At 36.9% G+C, this 21,414-nt stretch overlaps 1 protein-coding gene across 1 annotated transcript in view; it reads right to left on the bottom strand.

The window, feature by feature from the left end:
* Positions 1-12,864, bottom strand: part of LOC112814350 (thioredoxin-like protein 1) — a 66,449-nt gene extending 53,585 nt beyond the window's left edge. Inside the window, 3 exon segments of the mRNA XM_025859850.2 lie at positions 3,790-4,000; positions 6,922-7,053; positions 12,777-12,864. Coding sequence (XP_025715635.1) covers positions 3,790-4,000; positions 6,922-7,053; positions 12,777-12,864 — 431 coding nt within the window.
* Between the last annotated feature and the right edge of the window lie 8,550 nt (positions 12,865-21,414).

Genomic DNA, 21,414 nt, shown 5'->3' with positions numbered 1-21,414 from the left:
AATAGAAAATTTAATAAACATTAGTTAGGAAATGGAATTAGCTAATTATTCAAGAATTTTATACTATTAAAATGACATCTAAAAGATTACTTAATGATGTGAAAAATATAGTAAGTGAAGATATGACATAGCAAATAGTGTATAAAAAAAGACCATGTTTTTGTTTAGAAAAATCCTACCTTTTGAGGTTTAAAAGCAAATGTATCAAAATATTAATGAAATTTATACTTTTATAGGGAAACTAAGTAGAATGGTAATTTTCCCCCTAATTTTGTTAATTTTCAATTTTTTCTGATGAATTTGAAAACTAAAATTTGTCAGAAAAAAATATTGCAATATTTCAACCAAGTAAACTTTAAAAAGTGACAGACCTAACATTGACAGAGTAGAGTTTTCCCTATGGTGCCATCATAGGTATTAAAAAGAGCAAGATGGAGAAAAGTTTCGTATTTGTATCTTGGCATACTTGAGTGGACATGCTGTGGTTAGTAATAAAATGCATGAAGACATGGGGAATCTATGTAAGAGGAAGGAAAACCAGGTACCAGGAACTAAGATTAAGAACAGAAAAGAAAATGAGAGAAAAAGCCATGTGTGCCCATCTTTACTGCTTCAGTGGGTTATTCTTGTCTCTTAGACGACCTCAATCATGAAGTTATTATTCTTGTTATTAGTCTCTTAGATTTTCACTTCTTCCAAAAAAATCACACATTCACAGGGAATAACTAGTCAATTAAAGAATATATATTCAATTGGGTTCCAATTTCTATTGACATCCATCATTAAAGGGTTTGGGACATAGAAAGAAGAAGTACAAATTTGGGATGGGTATCACCTAGGTAGGACACAGTGGGACTGGTGGTAGGAGAATGCCAAAAAGGTGTAAGGTCATCTACGATCTGTGAATTACTTATTTAGACTTCTGTCAATTAGACACCTCTTCATCTTTCTATTATAGCAAATAACCTAGCATCTGGCACACATTAAGCACTGTGAATATTTACTGAGTGAGTCAACAAATGAATTAATGAACGTGACAATTCCCCTCTAGGAGATGAGGCAGGATCCTGAGACACATGGTTAGGTACAGGACACCAAACCAGGGGATCAGCTATAAGGCACAAGGTCGGCTCTGGAGTAGCGGTTCCTGCACTCTGATGTCAGGTCACCCATCACAGCTCCGACAATGTTTCCTCACCCTCCATTTTTTCTCCCTGCCCAGGATCGGTCTTGGATCTAAAAAGAAGTGTAGGGTTGAGCATTCATGAGCATCAGCTGGTGCATAGCGAGCATTTAAAAGCCAGAACTGGACAGATTCTGGTATTTGTCTTCAACTTGCTTTGAAGTAAATAAATATTTAAGATAAATTTAATACAATTTCAACCCCGGAAGCACGTTTTTTCCTCTCAATGTTCTTTTGATTAAGTTATGTTATAGGCTTCTGTATAGGCTTTGTTATATGTACTTGCTGGGGTGAACTATACCCTTCAACGTATGAAGACACAAAGTGGCTCTTTATCAAGAAAAACGAATGACAAGAAATAATAATGGCAAAGGACTACCGGGTATTGTTGAATATATTTTTCCAAAGAGATTTGTTAAAAGATTGAAGAAAACAGAAACCCTTGAGAACAAGGATGGTTAATCGTCCCTGAAGGCCATACTCTAAATGCTAACTCTTTAGACCAGACCCTGAACTGTAAACAATTTTATCCTCCTTTCTAAGACAACGTTCCAAGACATAAGTACTCATACTTTTACTTACGAGTCAGAAACATTTGGGCATAAGCCTTTCAACTACATTCTTTATTTTATGGCCACAAAATTTAATTTGTAGGCAGATGTCATTACAGGGGGCGGTGAGACAGATTTTACCTAGGACCTAGTTGGCATGTACTCTACCCACTCAATAACATAGACTCAACTAGGTATTAAATTAAGGCCTATTTTGTCTGGTAGGGCAAACTTAAGAGAAATATAATTTATCTCATAAACTTGACTCTAAACTGCTTACTGTATTTTAAATGAATTTTATCTTTCACTTTATTTTTAGATAGACTTTCACAAATCTATACGTTCATAAGGGATTCACTAATTATTTCATCTGTATATTACACAAACATGTCTTAGAATCTATTTGCTAAAGAATTTTTTTGGTAGCCCTTATTCGTGCCCTTCCTTTTGCATACATTTAAAATTTTGTGTTGAATAAGCCCTTTGAGTCTCATCAATTTTCTTTTTTTAGTTATATTTGCTAGCCTTCAGGCTGCTTTTCTCGCTCTTGTTAGAGAGAGAGAGATAAACAGATATACAGTATATGGATAGATCAGTTTCACAAAATTGAAAGGTATTTAATTGCAGATATGCATCAGTCAACTTATATGGATACCTACTTCTCATTCTAACTACAATTGGTAGCAAGTAGAAGATAATAGTAAACAGAGCACTAGACCCCGATGGGAGGACTAGAATTCAAGTTCAGAAATTTTCATGACACTTTACTTGGTTGCCACAGGAAAAAGCTAAGTATAAGCAGAATGGAATAGAAATTAAAATGGGAGATAGTAAAGAAGATGTAAGGCAGTGAGGGGCAGTCAGAGAGCTAGCAACACAAGTCACAGAGCCAAGGATCACAGTATTTTGAAGAATGCTGAGGAAAAGGAAGACCGTTGAAAGACCACTGGCCAGGTGCAGGCTCCTGGCCCTATTAGGAAGTTTCTGGTTGCCTTTGAATTCATTTTAAATTGAGTGGAGACAACAAACGTTTGATTGAGAGTTTAAAGAGTAGTTGGGGTGATCGGAAAATGAGATCAGGTGCGTGTCAGTTGTGAGAAAAGGACTTAGAACAATGCTCGGAGGGGACAGAAAGTCAAAGGGTTTTTGAGTTTTGTTTTGTTTTGTTTTTTGTTGATGAGAAGGTACCTAAGATTAGTAGGCAAAGGGTCAGGTGTTGTAGAGACTGAGAGATCAAAGAGTAGAAAGAAAAGGAGGATTAAGGCCAAGAGAAGGAGAAGTTTGCAGACTATGGAATCAAGAGTGAAAGTGTACACTTGAAGAGGGAAGAAGCTTCCTTGTCAAGGAGGCAGGAAGCAAGCAACAGTGGGGGAGCAAACGTGCATGGCTGAAAGTGGGAGGGGAAAGGAATGTATGAAATAAAACGATTGTGTCATTAAAATAGTATTCTCACTAAAGGGTTGATGGTAGTGGAAAATGGTTTGGTAGAAAAAGGAACAAAATGTGTGCACAACAGAATATGATCTATATCAATTTGATAGAAAGAAAGAAACACAGAGAGAGGGAGGCATAGAGGAAGGAAAGAAGAAGGGACGTGGGAGGGAGGAACAAAGATTGGAAGAGAGCTTGCACTTCATGCACAAAAGGCTGGAAGGAGACAATGGGAAAATAGTCAAATTATCTCAGCTACCAGGGACGCTTGTGAACACACTTGATTCTGAAGTGACAATGGCTGGGAGCCCTTGCGTGGCTCAGTCAGTTAAGCGTCCAACTCTTGATTTCGGCTCAGGTCGTGATCTCAGGGTCTTGAGATCAGCCCCATGTTGGACTCCATGCTGAGCGATGGAGCCTGCTTGAGATTCTCTTAGCCCCTTCCTCTTTCTTTCTTTCTTTCTTTCTTTCTTTCTTTCTTTCTTTCTTTCTTTCTTTCTTTCTTTCTTTCTTTCTTTCTTTTCTTTCTTTCTTTCTTTCTTTTTTTCTTTTCTTTCTTTTTTTTTTTTTCCAGCAGTTCACCCTTTATGCATGTTAGGTCTGGGTCACTTAGAGCTGGTATACTAGGTGACAACCTTGGCACCCTCTGATACAGCATGCTTGGCCAGCTCCTCAGGCAGTGGCTGATGCACAGCCATCTGGAATTTCCGGATGCTGGTGGGGTTGGGCCTGAGTACTGGGCCAGCCCACAGCCTTGCCAGCCAGACGCTCAATAGGAAGGAGTCACAGAGGCCAAATTCAGAGAGAAATGAATTTTTGAAGGGGTTGAAAAATCCTAACGTGAAAACAGAGGCAACTCTATAAATCTCACATGCCACAAGAATCTGAGACTCATAAAAAAAACTGGATGGCTTAATTTCTGCTTAGGTACAGTGGAATTTGATGAACTCTAAGGTCTTTAGTCTTCAAATTCCCTCTTTTATTACTGTCCAAATATTCAGAATTTCAACATTTAAAACCAATTTCTCTTGTTCAAATATTTTCCATTAAAAATTAGCAGAACTTCTAGGTAACATTGGTGGATCAAACAGACAGATATGTTTTTACCCACAGGAACAGAAAGACCAAAAGCGGAGGTGACAGCAACAAAATTCTAGAAGCTAAGAAGTAATCAATTCCATAAGCCACAGAAAGCACCAAGCTAAGCTGGTAGTGGCTCGAGCCACAGGCAAGTTCATTTGTGCTGCAAACATCTCAAAAAAGTACAGGAATTGGATATATCCAGTCACTCCACAACTGAGGTTCATGTGAGGCTGGAACCAGAGGATTATAGTGGTCTAAATAAGAGAAATTGAGATTTCTGTCTCTGAGAGTCCAAGCTATGTATATAGAAAGACTTAGCAATAAAGATAAGTCACCTAAGGAAGTTTCTGCATACTGGATTTCCAAATAAGTTGTGACTTCTGACAAGATTCGGAAAAACAGTTGCTTTAGATCTTTGGAAGTTCGCATGCATGCCCATTACACATGCAAACCCAGCACTTTCCCCAGCCTTCCCCAAATGAAGGTTTATATATTGGCAATCTTTCATCATAAAATAGGAGCTAAAGTTTTTAGCTTGAGTCATCCCTCAAAATAGGCAGCTGCTCTCTCCTACCAGCTGATATTTCATATTAAATTGTCCCCCAGATATTTCATCAAAATGGCTTGCAGCGTACACCCTACATTTACCTCATGTCCCTTTTGTGGCTCATTGTCAGTCTGCACAATGGGGCAGTCTGGGCGGCAGCTGCAAATTTTCTGGTTTTCAGTACACAGAGCATATTTGTCAGCAATTACGTCTCAGTCTCTCTTTCTGCGCTTGTATTCTCATACAGAGTAGCGATGGCAAATTAATTATTACAATGATCTGGACTCTGCACCCCCTTTCCTATAATGCACACTGAAGCCCTTCCAGCTCATGGATAATTCTACCCACCAAGAAGCAGAGATGAAGGAGCTACAGCCTCCAGGTTTTAAAATTCTTCGTGGCTCCTAAAATATTTTTCCTAAAGATAGAATTATTTCATCTTTAATTCCTAGATAAATTTGCTATACATATTTATTGCCCTTGAACAGTGCTTTTCAAATTTTTCAACAGTATGCTTTTAATGGAAGAAGAAAGGTACAACCCATCCTTGGAAAGCTGGGGACACAGCATAAGATCATGGAAAGTTTTGTTAATCCTAAATTTTAATTTATTAAAGATATACTGGTTTTATGTTTCAATAAAAAGATAATTTTTTTATATCATCATAACTGTCTAGGGGGAAACCATGTTGCAAAAGCTTGTGTGATGTTTATGCTGTGAATTTGAGGATACCTTGGCACATCCTTTCATTGCTGGGCTCTGTGCATTTTGGTTTGAAAAGCAAGAAGAAAGATTCCCAACAAGCAACCATGACTTCAGTTGCCTCTGATCCCATTCAAGTGTCTTTCTTTTTACTTTTATCCCCTTGAGAAGTTAGTTTTTTCTGAATTTGGTGGATATTGAAGACTTTCTTATAAATCCTTGATGGCTATAGTTTTATGCTCCAATGACCTTTTAAATTTCAGAATTCCAAAGGAACTATTTTAAGTATGTAAATAGATATTTACCACAGTTCTTGGGTCTGTAGGCTTGAAAGTCAGATGATCTGGGTTTGAAAACTGGCTCCTTTATTTTTTTGACAAATGAATTTGACTTTCTTAACTGCTCTATTCCTTAGCTTTCTCACCTATAAAATAGAGGTGAATGTAATACCTACCTTTTAGGGTTATTGTGAAAATTACATGAAATACTATAAGTGAAATGTTTAGAATAGTGCCTGGAAATAGCACAAATTATCAATATTATCAGCTGCCTTTCTTAGATAAGACAATTGAGTCCAGAAGGAGAGAAGTTCTAACTGCAATGAAGGTTTTAGTAATTTCCAAAATTATAACCATACATATCTAGAATTCTCCCATTAAGAAATAGTGACTATTAAAAAAAAAAAAACAGTGACTATTTCTCTCCAGATGGCCACCGATTCTGCAAAATGTTGGCATATCTTTCTATGCAGCCATTCTCAATAAGAAGCCAAAATAATAGGCTATTGTGGTCATCTTGATAATGAACTCCCAGAGAGAACACAACATATATAATGCATATATTTATTCATTCATTTGTTCCTTCACTCATTCCAGGCATATACACTGAGTGCCTGCAGTGGATTGTTCACATAAATTGAATGTTGATGAAAGTTCACACTTCCGTCCATTTTACTACAAGCAATTTGGTAATCCCTAATCTGGGGTTAGGGTTTCGGTTTCTGCCTTTGGATACATTTATAAAAGCTAATGGTTCCAATCGCAACACCATCCTGAATGGTTTGTGTCCTGCTTTGCTAGCTTAGCTGGACCTTTTCTACTGCTGGAAAATTTTTCTCCAAGAGTCTGTTGCATCATGTAAAACAACTTCTCTAAACTTGCCTTTTTTCCCCAAACCCCTCAAATTCCACCATTAGGCCTCTACTTGCCAGTGGCCTACAGAGATGTTAAGAAATTCTGGGTTATTTATAACTGTCTCTTTCCCATCCTTCACGAAACTGGGTTTCTGTGAATTCATTTCTCCCCTTCTTCTTTCTCTCAGAGAAGCATATATCCCTCTTGGCAATGGCTAATTCTTTCCCCTAAGTTCTTGATTTTGTTCAAGTTCTGTGCTTTATCAATTTCTATTTTTCTCTCCTTTCTCACCTGGCTCCTTTCCTGGCAGAATCAAAGCAGCATCTTTCCAGCACTGGTCACTAACCCCCACTGTAACTAGTGTGTCAACAGGAATTCCCGCTTCTAACATAATCATGTGTTTTCCACCAAAAGATCTAACATCTGCAAGTAAAAGAAATCAGAATGATTTTCCAGAGTTAGCTCAGAATTTCACTGCACATTACAGGTAAATAATTTAACCTATTTACTCATAATTAGATTTAGGTTGCATGTAGATTTAGTACATTATGAGTAAAATAAAATGGGTGGCAAAATAATCTCAAAAAATCACACAGTATTTTAAGAAAGGTAGATATGGAAAATCAGGACGACCTTATAAAGAAGTTTTCATGTCAATGTATTTACTGCGTAACTTTTCTGGGATTTGCACATGCTGGACACTTATGTAAAGAAACCATCTCTGTCCTTTAAGAGTTTACATTCAAAAGATGTTACCCGCTCCTCCACAGACCAATGAACCATCATGGAGGATGTACATCAAATGTGGTTGTATTATAAGCTTATGTTATAATCTTCCAATATTTTAGGCAGGAAAAGAACAGGTATTAGATTCTCCCAACACTTCAGGCCAGAAAAAAAAAAAAAAAAGACTGTTGTAGAGGTGCTGAAGTTACCTGCTTTTAAATATTTAGGTAATGAAACCTCGAGGGGATGCTAGATGACTCATTAAGATTTATTTGTTTCACTTAAGTTGTGATGATTCGATTTCTGAGTCTCTGAACAGCAACTACAGATCCATATTTCTCTCTTTCTATTTCATTACTCACTGATAATTTTATTTTCTGCTGCTTCGGAATTCATCTCATAAAATGCTGTAGGTCCTCACCCTGTGTTGTGTTCCTGTTACCTGATCCTTTGTGATATAGAAAAATAAAGGTTCATAGGAAAAAATAATCTGCTCTTTAAGACTGTTTAAAATCAACTGACATTTAAGAATGAAGCAAAGAGAACCAATGACCATGTTTTAAGAAAACTGTATCCAGAAAAATTTGCTCTTATATGACAAAATTCTTTATAATACAAAGGTATAGAAAATAACTTGCTTTCTAAAATGTTTATTTACAATAAAGACATTTGAAATTCAGCTAAAAGCAAGTTTTATATTTAAAAAACATTTTTGGGGGGCATCTGGGTGGCTCAGTCTGTTGAGCATCCGACTCTTGGTTTTGGCCCAGGTCATTTTCTCAGGGTCCTGAGATCCAGCTCTGCGCTTAGCAGGGAGTCTGCTAGAGATTCTCTCTCTCCCTTTCCCTCTGCCCCTCCCCTCCCTTTCTAAAATAAATAAATAAATCTTTAAAAAACTTTTTTGTGTATATATAACAATCTAACAGCTTTTTTTCCATACCCAGGTATGAAGTCACCAAAGCTGACCTGGCTCTGGGTCCGGGCAGCATGGAGCACCCTAACCGCCACTGTAGACCTCTCCTACTGATAGTCAAGGCACTGGAAACAGTAGCTTGCATCTACAGTGCCTTCTCGAACAAAGCCCTGCACTCCTTAATCCACTGTAGTTTGACTTCTGACCAAAAACATTTACAGAAGCTTTTCTCTAAAACCAAGAATTGCTTCCATGTTGCCAAATCCAATACGCACTGTTTTGTTTTAATTTTATTTGACTCTCAGCATCATTGACACCCTTCTCTGCTTCTGTCTTTTGAAACTCTCTCTCTCAGCTTTTGAGGTCCCATTCTCCTGTTTTTTTCTCTTATGTTACTGTTCTTGCTGCTGTTGTGGCTCCTTCTTGGTCACCTCTTTGGCTCCTTTCTTTGACTTGGTGCTCAGAATGTCTGGACTCTGGAACAAACAGTCTTACATGTGACTTGGGATTTCAGCTGGGAATAAAGGAATGAACAAGTAAACAAATGAATAAATCATCCATTCATTGTTTTGATTTCAGAGCACCAAGGAAGACCCTCTCTACCTACAAAATGACTCTCCTCCCCCAACCTACTAAATGATGCCTGAAATATACTTTGTGGGAAACAAAGCTTTGCAGGCTGATTTCACACATAAAAAGAGCTTGGAGTCAGAAGGTTTGCTCACAGCTCTAGCACATACTAGAGTGTGACCCTGGTCAGTTCACTTAGCCTCCTTAAGTTTGTTTTGTCACTATTGTTAGTAATAATAACAGTAATGATTTACAGAGTTATGATAATCAATTATAATATCGTAATATATAAAAAACACATTTAAATTATAATGCCCAATATTTGTTTAAGGGTATAATTGTTCCTGGGTAGGTAATACATCGAGCACAATTCTTTCTAAAATACAAATAAAGTTTCTGTCTGCCAAGGCCCTGGAACTCAAAGAAGGACAAGACACAATCAGTCAATTGCCATCCAATGCAGGTAAACTGCAGATACTGTAGAACTATTCTGGGTCATTATCTGGGTCTCCCCTGTCTGTTCCTGATTTGATTTCACTCTTTCTCCAACACAGAGTCCTAGGGCCTCTGTTACTCGGTCCTGACATATTCCCAGCTTCATCCAACACTCCTCTGAATCCCAGAACTGCTTTCATGAGCGTTCTCTGCCTTGTCCTTGGTTTCTCAGATGAGAATTATTTCTGACCATGTTTTTCATGTCCATGCACGTCAACTCTGATAAGGGTAGAACTGAAGAATAAGGAGGAGGCAATCAAACAGCTGAAATGGAAGGGAAGCCCAAATGATATGGCACATGCCAGAAGCATAGAATTTACTATGTGCAGAGGAAATAGAGTCATGCATGAATGATGATGTTGCAGAAATACGAACAAGGTCAGGGCTCAGAGTTAGGTTCATGTTTACATTTTGAGCCTTCTTTTCTGTCTTCCTATGGAGGAGCCCAACTCTTGTCTTTTGAATTTTGAAACATAAAAGGGAGTTTTAATAGATTCTGAAATGTAGGATCAGCCGAGAGTTTGGAAGAGAATTTGCCAGGTGGGAAGGAAGTCATGCAGAGCAGAAAGAGAAGGAGCGCTGAAGATAAACTCTCCCTGCCTTAGAATTTAGCTTAAGGTCAGCTCTACTTTAAAGACTTTCTTTAATCTCTCTAATCACTTATATACATGTCTCTGCACTAAATTATTTTTAGGAGAAGTGAAGCATCATCTTAGCTCTTTCAGATGGATGTTATCACATGGAAACTACTATTAAGGATATTTTGGTGCCCAATTTGTGGGCATAAAACTTCCATGGAACTTTTAAATAATTTCTTGACTAATTACATAGCTTTGATTCTGTCCTCATCAAATATGGGAATCCCTTCAGGGTACCTAATACAATTATAAAAGGTATCTGTTAATAAATGACTAACATAAGATGATAGTATAATTTTTAATGAGGGATTAGGCCATGTAGAAACTTTATCATTAGAAAGGATACGTACCAAAAATCAATGCTTAACTGTTCTAAGGAAATATAGTCTGAAGACCCTGATGGAGCAAAAAAATGTGACTAATTTTTCCTTAGAACAATTTAAGTTAAAAAAAAGTTACTCAACATGCAAAGCATGCCAAACGATTTACCCACGTATACTGGAATTTATATCCATGATTCAACAAACTTAAAAAATAAAATCTTTTTTCAATGTTTCTGAAGTAAGGTGCCTTATCACTCTGTCACCAAATGTAACCACTGTCCTGAATTTGTTTTTCACTCATTTGCATTTAGTATTTAAATATGTATCCATGGCGATACATGGTATTATTTCCCTGTTTATAAACTGTATATAAATGTTTTATATTGTGTGTATTTTTTAAGATTTTATTTATTGATTGATTTTTGTGAGAGAGAGAGTGAGTGAGCCAGTGCACAAGTAGGGGGGAGGAGCAGAGGGAGAAGCAGACTCCCTACTCAGCAAGGAGCCTGATGCAGAACTCGATGTGGGACTCAATGTGGGACTCGATGCAGGATTTGATCCCAGGACCCTGGAATCATGACCTCAGCTGAAGACTGATGCTTAACTGATTGAGCCACCCGACTGAGCCCATATACTGTGTGTATTTTGACAATATTTTTTCATGCAACATTATGTGGGAGACATTGGTGCATGTAGACACATGTGGTTCTAGTTCATTTCTGTTCTCTATTGTATAGCTCAACTGTATGTATATGTGCACTTATTCATTCATCAACAATTCATTGAGTATTTATAATGCACTGTTTTAGGTGCTGGGGATAAAGCACCTAGCTCTTATAAACCTTATATTCTATTTGGAAGAGTTAGTAACAAATAAAATAAATAAGGAAATACATGGTATCTTAGCCAGTGGTAGCAATATAAAGAAAAATAAAGCCAGAGAGGGGAAAGAAATGGCAGGGAAATGGAATGCCATTTTAAATAGGAACACAAGGTGGTTCACTTAGATGGGGACAGCTGAGTAAAGACCTGAAGAAGGGGAGGAAGAAGTTATGTACAACTTTATAGGAAGAATGTTATGGGCAGAAGCAGCAGAAATCATAAAGTCCTGAGGCAGGAACATAGCAGGTGTCTTCAAATAGCAATAAAAAGGCTTGGTGGCTGGACGAATATTGGGACAATAATTGGTAGCTAGTTCATTTATCTCTGCTTTAATCTTTGTTATTTCCTTCCTTGCTCTTTATTTAGTTTCTTAATATGGAAGTTTAGGTTATCATTTTATTTCTATAAATTTCTATAAATTTCCCTCTAGCATTGCATTTACTACATCCCATAAGTTTTGGTATATTGTTTTCTTGTTTCCATTCAACTCAAAGAATTTACTAATCTCTTTTGTGATTTCTGTTTCACCCATTGTTATTCAGAAGCCTATTGCTTAATTTCCACTTATCTCTAACTTTCCTGGATTTCATTCTCTTACTGATTTGTTAGTACTTGTATTTCCTTATGAACAGAAAATATATTTTGTTTGATTCCAATCTTTATAGATTTATTGAAACTTTTTTAATTATTATGTTCAGTTAGCCAACATACATTACATCATTAGTTTTTGATGTAGTGTTCCATGATTCATTAGTTGGGTATAACACCCAGTGCTCATCACAGCACGTGCCCTCCTTAATGCCCATCACCCGGTTATGCCATCCTCCCATCCCCTTCTTTCTAGAACCCTCAGTTTGTTTCCCAGAGTCCAGAGTCTCTCATGGTTTGTCTCCCTCTCTGATTTCTTTTTAAGTGAGCTGCCATACAGTCTATCCTGGAGGATAGTCCATGTGTTCTTAAGAAGAATGTGTATTCTCCTGTGGTTGAGTGGAATATTCTGTGAGTATCTGTTAGGTATCCTTGGTTTATTTTTTTATCTTTTTTTTTAAAGATTTTATATGTGTCTATTTGAGAAAGAGAGTGAGAGAGAGCACGAGCAGGGGTGAGGGACACAGGGAGAGGGAGAAGCAAGCTCCCCACTTAGCAGGGAAGCCCAATGTGGAGCTTGATCCCAGGACCCAAAGATCATGACCTTAGCCCAAGGCAGATATTTAACTAACTGAGCCACCCAGGCTCCACGGTCTCATTGGTTTATAGTATCATTCAAATCCTCTATTTTGTGGCTGATCTCCTACCCAGATGTTCAGTTCATTATTAAAAGTAGGGTATTGAATTTTCCAACTATTTTGTCGTGTTACCTATTTCTTACTTAATTCTGCCAGTTTTTGCTTGATGCCGTCTCTTCCTTTCCATTAGAGACTTTAATCCATTTAATTTAATTACTGATATGAGAATTTGTCTTGTATTTTAGTATTTTGCTAGCTTCTATAGCTCTTAATTTCTTTAAATCCCTGGAACCAGTAAGTCTCCCAGCCTTTACAGAGGGGTCCTGCATGTTTGTGTTGGGGCATGTCTTTATTATGCTGACAGGCAACTTACGCTCTGCCACAGCCTCCAATTCCTGTTTGTACAGAGCCTCAAAGAGGTTAGGTTTTTTCTGAGTCTGTGCACAGCCCTGCATATGCATGTGACCTATAAATGCCCAGGAATATATGGAGATTTTCAAAACCCTCCACAAATATTTCATTTCTTTCCAACTTTTCATTTTAAGTTTTTTGGCCACTTTTTTGTTTGTCCGAACTTTTGTGACCATCTCAGACTGCTGTAATATTAAACAATTGCTAGTGATTGTTTTGGAAAATGCTCAAAGTGGGAAAGGCTGTCCACACTGGCTGAGTCTGAGTCAGGCCAAATAAAAACAAGTTCAACCAGTGGGTGTTTCTTAGGAACTGCCAGACAGGTCCACTATTGGTGTGTCTTCAGGGATGGGCCTTGAAAAGAGCTCCAAACCTGTTTTGTTTACTCCAGTGGCTGCTAAGCTGTTGATTTTTACAGTTACTGCAATTTCTAAAAAGAAATACGATAATTTTAATTTTGAAATGTGACTATTGTATTTGTTTTGAAAGGCTTCATAATACCACCCCAGATTCATGATTTACCTACAAAATTTCAGTCCAACTTTTGCTACAAACCTCACTGGAGAATATCAAGTATATATATATATGTTTTGTTTTGTCTGAAATTTATTATTTATTCATATACATGAACAGATGGTGTCAAGGAATAAAAACCACCTTCCCCTTACCCGGCTCTCTCAAGTGTACCTTTCCAATTATAAAGGTTCTTTATATATTTTTGCCCAGAAAAGAGAACAATATCCAGTTAACCCCCCTGAAAACCTACAGGGGTTTATTGCAGAACTGTGGGATGGAACTGGATGAGATCTAGTTAAAAAGCCAGAAAGTTCCCTGTTCTAACCAAGATTTAGCCACTTTTAAAATAAATCCTCCTCAGACTGTTGCAAACTTTTGGTTAGTGTTCAAAGTTCTGAAAGTTGATTTTTGACAATCTTTACTAATACTCTCATTGTTTTTATGAAGAAACAGATTTTCAGAGGTCCTTAATTTGCCATTCTGGAAGTCAAAATCCTTTCTTTGCCCATTAAAAAAATTTTTTTGCTTCCTTATTTTTGAGTTGTAAGTGGTCTTCCCATGTTCTGACACAAGCCCAGTGTCTGATGCATGCATTTCATACATTTTGTTCCAGTCTGCATTTTGTTTTCTATTTTACTAATGGTATTCTTCAAAGAACAAAAATTTTAATATTGATGTCATCCAAGTTATTTTTGCTTAATTTTCTTTTCTGATTCTGGCTTTTTTTTTTTCTTTTTTCTTTTCTTTTCTTTTTTTTTTTTGTTCTATCTAAGAAAACTTTGGCTACTCCAAGTTTGCAAGGATTTTCTCATGTTCCCTTTTTGAAATTGTTTTGTTTTTGATTTTACACTTAAGCCCATAACTTCGTTCACATTAATCTTTGTGCATGGTATGAAGTAAGGACTGGTTTCATCTTCTCTATGTGGATAACTCTTTTTTTTTTTTTTGTAAAACAAGAAAAAAATGACCTCTGAAATATATGCAGAATCTCTACAAATTAGAGGAAATTTCTGCTTCTTTCATATCATTACATTGATTAAATAGATTCTTTCCCTACTTAATCACTTTTATTTCACCCTGGAGAGTGCTATATTCGATATGGCAAATGTCCTTTATCTCTTTGATCACCTCATAGCCTCCTGTTACCTCTGAGTTGGCTGTCATAACTTTTTTGGAGATTACAAGATTGACCGTGTTCACTTTTGTAGAACTTTATAATAAAATTCTGTGAGCAATGGTTATAATTCATAATATATAACTATGATCTTATTGTCTTAATTGTGTGTTTAGAACCTACTAGCATAAAAAACTTTGGGTTCTACCTGATGTCAGCCCAGCCCCAATTTAGATGATTACATTATAAGTGCCCTCCACTCATCAAAATGTGTAAATGTCAAAAATGAAAAACAGCATATATGGAAGTGGATAGTACTTTTATTTCTCTCTACCTAACACTCCCCTTCCCTAGCCCATAGAAAAAAGGAAGAAAACAAACATTCCACTCTTTCTGAATTTCTGTCAGGTCAACCTGAATTATACAGGACTAAAATGCCTGTTTGCGTATCATGGTTGGCCACACTCCTCAAGTTCCTTAACATCTATCGTAGTTAACAATGCACACTTCCCTGACTCTCATCTCCCTTCCAGGCTGTGCAAAATATGTCTAATTTCAAAAACCTATTTCTGATTCTGACAAAGCATAAAACTAAACTAATAATATGTGAAAGAAATTCTGCTGGTCAGATATACGAAGAAAAACTTCGTTAGGTCTAATACATTTGAGATAAAGTGACTTGGCAAATAAAAAATATATGTGGTATAAACTGACAAACCAAATAAGCAACCACTGAGTTGAATAATCTTTCTCAGCTATTAAAATATTACTAAATAGGTAGAAGAGAATGAATAGATAAAAGCCAAGAAAAATCAAAGGCAGATGAAAACAGGGCTGGTAAAGACAGAGCACTGAAGACTTCTTTCTTTTTTAATCTGGAGGCAGAGAAGCACTGAAGCGAAAATATGATCGTGAATCATAGAGAGAAACTTGAAGATTGACATAAGAGGTCTAAACCCAAGTCTCAGACCAGTTCCTCAGGCAGGAATGGAGTTGTCTGAAATAAAAGCTGAAGGGGTGAAGATTGTTGCAGGAAGGGCTAAGGATAGGCTGGCCACTTTCCTTGATGTACTCTTCCCTCTGGTCAAAAAAACAACTGGAAGGGAAAAAATTCTCTATATCTAAAAGAAAGGTATTCTTACAATAGTCTACTTTCATTCTTCTACCCTGGGAAGTTCTTTCATTTGCCAAACACTGTAGATCTCCCAGTTGCAACCTTAAACTGACATTGAGATTACATGACAAAAATGTTCCTGTAGGCAATTCTTTGAAGTCAAAGCAAAACCAAGCGAAACTAAAATAAGGGTTGCACATTTCCATGGGCATCTGTTTACTTTGTTTTTATTTTCAGGTCTTATATTATCTATACCAGTTCTATTTTAATAGCCAAGATGGCACTTACTTAAAATACGACATAGAATCTCATTGAGGTAATAAGTTGCTTTTAACCGTATCAGTCTGGGGAAGAGAGTGAGGGTCCTTCTTACTCATGATGCTTCCAGAAGTTAAAACAGGGTAAAAAAGATTCATTTATGAATTTACAGCTCCATGTCTCTTCCACAACTCTCACAAATGGAGGTGATTTAAATTTTTTAAACTGGGGACGCCTGGGTGACTCCGTTGGTTAAGCATCTGTCTTCAGCTCAGGTCATGATCCCGGGGTCCTGGGATCGAGTCCCCCTTCGGGCTCCCTCTCAGCAGGGAGCCTGCTTCTCCCTTTGCCTGCTGCTTCCCCTGCTTGTGCTTTCTCTATATGACACATAAATAAATAATTAAAGTCTTTAAAAATAAATGGACAAATTTTTTTAACCTGTTAAAAAATCCAACTGAGTAAATTTTAAGATTTTATTGGTCTTATTCAATGAATCATGAATCGGGCAGCATCCCATCTAGTGGACAGAAAGGAGCTCCGAGGAACTGCACAAAATGAAAGACTTCTCCAGGCAAAGGGAGCAAGAACAAAGAAGTTATATTAGGCAAAAATTGGTTATTGCAGGGTTACTTTCCCTTAGGGGGTAGCGGGGGTACATAGGTGGATTACCTAACTAATTAGTGCTGATCGGGGATTCCTGTTTGACTGGCCTAAGATTCCATTTCCGGGAGAGGAGAAATGCTATGTCTTGGTGTGGTGATGTGGAGCTTAGAATAAGCAACTTGATTTAGGGCCTGTTGTCTCGTTTTTAACAAATGCATAACATTATGTACACAGCTGCAATTTCTTTTGTAATCCAGAAGTTAGCTGGAGCCCTCTTGTCTCTCAATGTCAGATATCTTCAGATCTCCTTCAGGGCTTCAAAGCCCTTCCAGTATTATCCACAAAACCTAGGAGCTGGCCCTCTCTTCTGTGCCAGGCTATCTGATTCATATATAATGTTTTATTTTGTGAATATCAGCCCAAACATAGGTCACATTTTTCCATAAGAAATCAACACACACTAGACCTTTTGTGAGATTGATATTCCTTACTGAAGATTTAGGTGTGACAGGAATGGGTCACCTTTGAGTGCGTGACTTTCATTGTCTCAAATCTCTGTCCCCTTTGGCCTTTTCCTGTCTGCTCCTCTCCCACTCGGATTGGTCATTTCTCCTTTGGTGGCTACCGATTTTTCCCTCTACTTCGCTTTCTCCAGTTTCTACACCTCAAGTTTGCATGATCAAATCCATCAATGATTTCTGTCTACAGGAGCCACACCACCTAAAAGGCCTTTGGGTTATACATGGGGAAAGCATTTCAGCAAGACCCTCAGACACAAAAGCATATTCAATAGATTTCTGAAAATATGAGAATAAGTAAATCTGGAAACCAGTCTCAGCACTATCGGCCTCAGGATTCTGGCAGTTCTTTGATTAGGTCTTACGAAGAATAATGAAAGTAAGAGATATTTATAAGATTATCCATGTGTTAAAGCTACTATATTCTGAAACTTTTTTTAATTGAGGTAAAATTGACATATAACATTGTATTAGTTTTAGCTGTACAACATAATGATTTGATTTTTTTTTAATTTTTTTATTGTTATGTTCATCACCATACATGACATCATGAGTTTTGGATGCAGTGTTCCATGATTCACTGTTTGTGCATAACACCCAGTGCTCCACGCAGAACGTGCCGTCGCCAGGCTAACGCAGCCCCCCACCCGCCTCCCCTCTAGAACCCTCAGTTTGTTTCTCATGATTTGATATTTGTATTACAAGATGATGACCACATTAAGCTTAATTAACATGCATAAAAGGCAAAAGATTTATACGACCTGAAGAGAAACCAGAGTAATTAACATGCGTCACCATACATAGTCACAAATTTTTTTTTCTGGTGAAGAAAACTTTGAAGATCTACTCTCTAAGCAACTTTCAAACATGTACTACTGTATTATGAACTATGGTCAGCATGCTGTACATTATATCCCCGTGACTTACTTCTTTTATAACTGGAAATTTGTACCTTTGGAACCATTTTGCTTCCCTACTCCCACCCCTTGCTTCTCTCCTCCCATAAGAAGATGATGCAACACACACTGGACACAAACTCCGAGTCAAAGTCTGGTTTATATGTCTTACCACTGCTCTTCTAACACCAGGTATAATTCTATCCAAATATCCACTATTTTACGTGGGAGCTGAACACTGGTAGTGCAAACAGAGTAGGGATGTCGTGTATCATAGCTGATGGCACAGAATCATCTTAGTTCTTGAACCAGGAATTCTAGTTCTTTCTGGTTATCTCAAATCCTCTGTGTTTATAATGTACATCATGACTCGTATGATAGCATTCTCTTGCAATAAATATATTAAAACAAATAAAAGGGACCTACCTAAAGTGACAGAAAATCTTCATTTTATAATTGAGCAATTCAAGACAGGTCTGTGTCTTATCACTTAAAAGTTGGAAAAATCCTGTCTCGGTAACTCCAGTTGTCGTGGTCAAAAATGTACCTGAGGTTTACCATGCTAAATTCAGAAACGCTCACCCAGACTTTTCCAGAATTTTTGATAACTTTGTCTGTACCGCACAGCCATAAGCTATCTTGTCTTTGAAATAGCCTTTCAATATAGGATGTGAAGACTATATATTTTATGCTATCTACTCCCTTTTGCAGATCAAATCATTTTTTTTGTAACCAGGAGATTTTTCTATCAAATTATTTTTTAATCTGTGTTCCTAGGTATGTGATTAAATTCTCGGCTTTTTCTAGTAGAATAGATTTTAGACACTGAAGTATATAACTCAATTTTGCAATTCAGAACTGACCTCTGGGTTTTGTATGTCTCCAGTACAGTTACTTAAACTACTTGACATTAAAATATGAAACCATTCTGTCATTTTTGAGCAATTTCCTGAATAATTTCCAATTTCCAAGCCATTTGTACACAGGAAACTGCTGATTAACAAAGGTTGCACCCAATGAAGTCAGGGGCCTTTCATCCAATTACAAACATTTCTTATTATCTTCAATTAAGTCTACTGTGACCCTGAAACAACTTCTCATATTTGAAACCAAGCTGTGGAAAGACACTAATAGATATGCCAAGCATCACTTACCTGCCCAAGCAACTAAGAGTCAGGAAGCCTCTCAAAATCTCTGCTGCAGAGATCTCTGGAGAGACATGTGTTTGAAGTATTACCCATTTTATTATAACAAAGCAACTAATAACATTTAAGAAGAGTATACTTTGAGGTTAATAAGTAAATGATAATAATTATAAATACTAGTTACGGAATGAATAAATTATGAGGATAAAAGGTATAACATAGGGAATACAGGTAATGGTATTGTAATAGTGACGCCCGGTGACAGACGGTGTGCACGCTTGTGATGAGCGTAGCATCACTATGTTGTGCCCCTGAAATTAATGTAACAGTGCGTGTCAACCTATACTACAATACAATTTTTTTAAACAAATACTAAATCTTTAAAAAGTTTCTACAAAGACTTTTGACTCAAGACAGATGAAAATGTAAAATTCCAAGTTCTAAAGACAGCAAGCTAATAGATACATTTTCTCTTACAATGGAGTACTATCCAACCTCAGTGACATTGATTCAGGATAAAATATTAATTTATTATTGATCATTTTAGGGAGGCTGATCCGGTTGCATTTCTCTATTTTGAATTTCTAATCTGTATTTACAGTATGAGCAATAACATCACTGCATGAGTTGCGTAGAATTTATTTAATTCTTTTATATTCTCCTCTTTTTGAGTTCGTTTAAAATCTCAAGTGTCTGCATCCTGGGTACGTTAATTAGCATGTTATTTCCTAGGGAATGACTTTTACTCAATAGCTTTTCCTACATGTCTTCGTCCAATGTCACTTCTTAAGTCCTTCACTTGGTGTTTATTGCAAATAAAATCATCTTGCAAAGTCGGGACATCAGATTAAAATTATTTTACATATTTCTAAATTCCTCTCCATAGTCACCCTGCCAATTTTTAAATGCAGTTTAGGGAGTGGCCCCTGTGCCCAGCACTCCCTATTTTTCACTAGCATCCTTAAGTATTCAGCTTGCTGGCATTCCCTTTTGAATTTTGCCTTATCTAACAAATATCTTAAGGCTGGAACAGTGCTGCCATGCTATACTGGAGCCCCAAGCAAAAGGAAAAATATGTGTCCCTATCTATATTTATCAAAACATCCTCCCAAATTTGAACCAAATGGAAAAGTCAATAATAGGTCCACAATTTAATGAAATTTGACTATATAAATTCCTGTGTTGTGTGATCTGTTTTTACACCATTGTCAACCCTCAGACTCTCTGGCCCTAGGTTGAGACTCTTCCATTGAGCAATAATGCAGTGTGTAAAACAGCCTGAATTTACTTAAAATTTTGATATCTTGTTTATTGGATTTTTTCATTAATTTTTATTTTTTTAAAATACTGCATTAAAATGTTATTTATCTTGATTACTGAGATTTTTGGCACCCTCTTAAATGTTGTGCCCAGGTAAGTGTGTCACTGACCACACCCTAATCCTTGGCTTGAGCTTTAACTTTTCTTCAAAATTAACCTCTGAGCATTCAACATGGTACATTCCTTCAATCTTTCTCTTTGACAGAAAAAGAAAACATGTACTTCTTTCTCTGACTTTTCACTGTGTTCACAGCTCCTTGACTATCAACACTCTTTGGAGAAGTTAGAACTGGGAAAGGGGGGAAAAGTCCAGCTTCCCTGAGCTCACCATCTGGTACATCAGCCAAATTGCTCTTCTGTGGTTCCAAATATTTCTCCCTTTCTGGCCTCTCCTCTGAGTCTCTTTAGCTACTCAGCCTCATTTGACCTGGTCACTGAATGTTGAGCTCCAAGATTCCATCCCAGACCTTTCTCTCTTCCTTCCCCTTACTATGACTCTAGCCTTTCTCCTCTCAGGAGCATTATGGAGCCACCTGCTGCCCTCTTTGGCAGCCATGCCACTTCAAGTTCTCATACTTTGGGACTTTGAGAACAATGAAATTTAAAATTATAAATTTTTATATACATTTAATCCAAATACCACCCTGCTTTCAAAGTGGCCCCGACCATGTACCTCCTTTCTTATTTCCTCAAAAAAAAAAAAAATTTATGACTTGGGAGTCAGGAGTTGGTTACCTAGTAACAAACTAGAGTGGAGAACAATTTGTGAGTGGCTGTTTTTAAACATCATTTTTTCCCCCTGAATCAAATGCGTTTGTACCAGCCATAGTCTCAAAAAACAAACTTTCCCCTGACTCTGTAAGGAGAAAGACTGAGTACTCATATACCATACTAATCATGCAGACTCTATTTTTTTTAAGATTTTATTTATTTATTTGGCAGAGAATCATGCAGACTCTAAACATTATTTATTGTAAATATATTTATTCTCCTTCCATTATTTTAATACACATATTATGTGTTATTTAATGTTTTTAATTTTATATAATTTAAAAGCATTTTATTTTATAACATAATTGGTATAATGAATTATCCCCCATAATTTTAAGTACATTG

This window comes from Callorhinus ursinus, unplaced genomic scaffold, assembly GCF_003265705.2.
Source record: "Callorhinus ursinus isolate GAN/ISIS: 27379988/994484 unplaced genomic scaffold, GSC_fseal_2.0 scaffold6, whole genome shotgun sequence".
In the NCBI taxonomy this organism is placed as follows: Eukaryota; Metazoa; Chordata; class Mammalia; order Carnivora; family Otariidae; genus Callorhinus; species Callorhinus ursinus.
The sequence above is the reverse complement of the archived record's forward strand: the minus strand, read 5'-3'. Positions and strand labels throughout refer to the sequence as shown.